General features: G+C 39.3%; 1 protein-coding gene across 1 annotated transcript; it reads right to left on the bottom strand.

Annotated features, from left to right (window-relative positions):
* Nucleotides 1–395: 395 nt before the first annotated feature.
* Nucleotides 396–3,493, bottom strand: LOC143912596 (protein Wnt-11b-like). The gene is made up of 3 exons (XM_077431888.1): nucleotides 3,226–3,493; nucleotides 2,012–2,559; nucleotides 396–668 (listed from the first exon to the last, which is right to left on the bottom strand). The coding sequence occupies exons 1-3, from the start codon at nucleotides 3,491–3,493 to the stop codon at nucleotides 396–398; spliced, it is 1,089 nt and encodes a 362-aa protein (XP_077288014.1).
* Between the last annotated feature and the right edge of the window lie 285 nt (nucleotides 3,494–3,778).

The raw sequence follows: 3,778 nt of genomic DNA, 5'->3' as shown, positions 1-3,778 counted from the left end.
CTACATATTGACATCAATATACGAGAATATTACTTATTGTATAGAATGTCATGTCATCTCTTCCCTTTTTGAAAACAATATTGGTTGCACCCGAACACCAAAACATACATATTTTCGTATTAAAATTATTTTTTTTACCTGATCCAAAGTTTGTGGATTCCTGTTCAGTTCCTAACACGCCCCCTGAAATTACGAGGTGATTTGAAGAGGTGTCCGAGGCGAGAATTTGGGGTATAATTTATAAGGACGCGACCAGCCCACTGGTGTTAATGGCGAGTGCGTGCCGATAAGGTACAGCCTCGGGTGCCGCATCACTGACACACTCATCTCCCTCCCCATGAAAACTTTATGAAAATGTATATTTCCTAGTGCTGGACGAATTAAAAAAAAGTGCATTACCTGCCACGAGTTCCGAAACTTCCAGTGGACGGGTTGCTTGTGCAGAAGTCTGGACTGGGAGCAACGTATAAAAGGACAGTTCGGTGAGATAGCAATGGGGGAGCAAGGGGTGGTGGAGTCCTGGGTAGGCGAGCCGCCCTTCCGGCTGCCGCCCTTAGTCTTGTCGCCGCCCCCTCCATGGGCCTGAGAGCTCTCCAACATGTTCGAACGCTGCAAGAACCTGAAACCCCGTGGCACTTGCACTGTACGGACAACCAACGCTCCATTAGCTGAAACACAAACAATGTCGTTTTACATACATATGTCAAAAACCAGAAACAAGTCAAAGGCGACCAATTGTAATTCTCAGGCTGAAGTTGAATCAAAAATAGTATGTCATATTCTTTGTTGAATTTAAAATTTTCGATAAATGAATTGTAATTTCTAACTTTCGGGATTACGTCGATTCCTAATTGCGTTTGCTAAACAAAAAATTATATTTCTTTACGGGATGATATGTATATTTTGCACGTCAGAATTGGCTACTTGCCCGACAAATGGTGCACGGCAGCAAAAAGTCATATTCACGACATTAAAATATCAGTAAATGGATTATTTCGCACATTGTTGACAATCGTTGTCATGAAGACCGCGAATACGGAATATCTGGAATTCGAATTCTCGTTAGTATGATAGTTCACGTGGCTAACTCTCGATTAATGTAATTTTCGTTCTTCCTTCCGCGTTCGAGATTTTAGTGACGTACGCGCGATTGCTTTGTGCGGAATAATCACCGAACCAAAATATCATACGCAGGACAAAAACCGTCTTTGCTCGACAAATTTTTGAGTACTGGCAACTTTGTCCTTTTCGTAGTTCTGCCAAGCCACGCTTGACACTTTTCACTTTTGTTTTCTGACGTTAAAATGAGAATTAAATGAAGATCAAGAAAATTTTACGGAATGCTATAATGCAGTGATCACTTCAATTTTTTTTACAATTTCCTGTTAGAAAGTCGATACTAACGCTATTTTTAAGTTTTCCTTCTGAATTTCATTTTTTTACTAACAATTTCTTTTTTGGCGTTGCAGTTTGCCGGGCATTTTCTATTTATGTAGTGAAATGACAATCTGCCGTGCAATAATTATTTTTTACAGAGACACTTATTTTCTATTATTATTTATTAATTATTAATTAAATTTATATTTTTCCATTATGTCAATATGGGTTTGCCGTCTGACCGACATCTATGGTATTAAACTTTTATATATACATATATAAATTTATGGATTATATAAATTTTTCAATTATAATCAAATAGTGGTGACATGGTTGGTTTTTGCCCATTTGATGGAGGAACCGTTTCAACAATGAAATCAGATAAATTGGCAAACTCCGATAAGAAATAATCGACTTGGAGTTACAAATATGCAAGTCTGACCAGCAGCACTACAGATTTTACTCAGAATAAATAATTTTCAATCAAGGTCAACTCACGGGATTGAACCCGGCGACTCTCGGTGCTTAGCACTAACGCAACTACCGAGCCATGCTGCTGGCTATTTAATAATAAAATGTCCATTTCCCTCTCCCCCCCCCCTATCTTGATTAACACAGTTTTAAAAGTACTAACTTTTCTACCAGCTCTACTGTTCTGCACGTTAACTACGTCGATGTAAGGTTGCAACTTTTGTAGTTTTTTGTCCAGTAATGCTTTATTTAAAACTTTGGTACGCTTTGTGATTTGTCGCACTCCATTCTTGTACGTATTCCCATGTTCAATCACATCCCTCTTTACGAGCGTGGCCACTTCGTGAGCAAGCCGAAATTTAGTCTCAGAAGAACCAATGTCTACCTCAGATTCGTTCAATTTGGGAATTAGTTCTTTTAGCGAATGCTCTGTGGTAAATAGAACGTGAAACTCCTTTTTTTCTTCTTCCGGACTAGGCGTCGTCTTGGGACCTCTGTTCTTTTTGCCATTTTCTGCAAATTGTCTCACAAATCGACTCGCCCACTTCAAGTTGTCGGAACAGCCTCCCCATTTAAAATTGCCATTGGGTCGTTCTCGTGGAGGTTGGGCACAAGTGCACGAGAAAAGTGCTCCCGAGGAACAAGCCTTCGCCATTGTATACGTCAAAGCAGCTGAACTTAAAGCATAGACGAAAGACTGCTCTTTTGTACCTGCACAATAAAAATAAAGTAAAAATCGCGATAGTGAATAGTTGAATTGAGAATAATATTAAATGGATGGTACATAGATATTTTAACATTTTCAATCCCAAATAATATCCAAATCAGATTTTGATTCCATAGAGCTAATGAAAATAAGTATTTGAGTCGACCGATTACATTGGGAGGGTTGACTATTTCCTTATCATGATTGACGACGACTTCGCCGGGGAAAGAGAATGATTGATGTACATTTCTCTAAATCGAGCAATCACAGTTCAAAAGTCAGACGAAACGTTTCGATTTCAATATCAATTCAGCCGATCCTTTGATGGAGTGCAATCGACCACGTATTTTATTTTTTTTATACATGTATATATATATTGAAGCGAAATGAAACAAGAGGAAATGAAGAACAAAATTGCATCCGGATTTATACAATGCGATGACAATGATAAAGAGCGAAATTGTAACTTGCAAATGCTATATATTATACAACTACATTATATGTATGTTTTACATTGTATTTCGCTACATTCTAAACTTAACAATCACCGAAGAGAAATGCTCATACAGTAGAATGTAATGCGACCCATTCTCTTGCTCAGTATTAGCAAAAGAAAGATTAAAAATAATTAAAATGTATTCACAAGCAACATTTAAATTCTATATACTGACCGAGCAACAATTCAGGAGTAAAATCTGGAGCCAAATCAATCGACGAACAATTCCAACGACTGCTCGCGTGTGCGGTTTTGCACGTATCCTTGGCAAGGGTTGCTGCACGTGCTACATGCACCAATGCAGCACAGGGATGCACCCCCAATGCGCGTGCACGTCCACAACTAGCACCTTCATCCGAAACCAGCTCATCACCAGGATCTTCAGCGCCACCGACTACGTCCTCCTCTTTTAGCGCTCTAAAAACATCCACACTGCTGTACATACATACGTGCATAAATATTTAAATTCCTCGAATAAACACCTGTGGAAGTCTCGCCCACTACTTAAAGCAGTGAACAATCGGTGAAAGCCACACCTGTTCTGTTCTGTGACAAGAGTGCACTTTGATAAGATTTATGGTCAAACCTCGCCCTAATCCCTACAATGCGCGACTTTTTCAGGTTTCAGAATGTGGAAACTTGTGGGCAGTTGGAAATTGGATTCCAGTCTGGCAGCACTGTCCTAACGGTCAAAAATCTTAGCTCACTAAATGCTAAACGCCTTGAGG

This window comes from Arctopsyche grandis, chromosome 6, assembly GCF_051622035.1.
Source record: "Arctopsyche grandis isolate Sample6627 chromosome 6, ASM5162203v2, whole genome shotgun sequence".
Classification (NCBI taxonomy): domain Eukaryota; kingdom Metazoa; phylum Arthropoda; class Insecta; order Trichoptera; family Hydropsychidae; genus Arctopsyche; species Arctopsyche grandis.
The sequence above is the reverse complement of the archived record's forward strand: the minus strand, read 5'-3'. Positions and strand labels throughout refer to the sequence as shown.

Coding starts and splice junctions, on each gene's coding strand:
- LOC143912596 (XM_077431888.1), bottom strand. CDS start 3,493: ATGTACAGCAGTGTGGATGTTTTTAGAGCGCTAAAAGAGGAGGACGTA. Junction 2,560..3,225: donor TACTCCTGAATTGTTGCTCG/GTCAGTATATAG, acceptor TTTATTGTGCAG/GTACAAAAGAGCAGTCTTTC. Junction 669..2,011: donor ACAGTAGAGCTGGTAGAAAA/GTTAGTACTTTT, acceptor TTTGTGTTTCAG/CTAATGGAGCGTTGGTTGTC.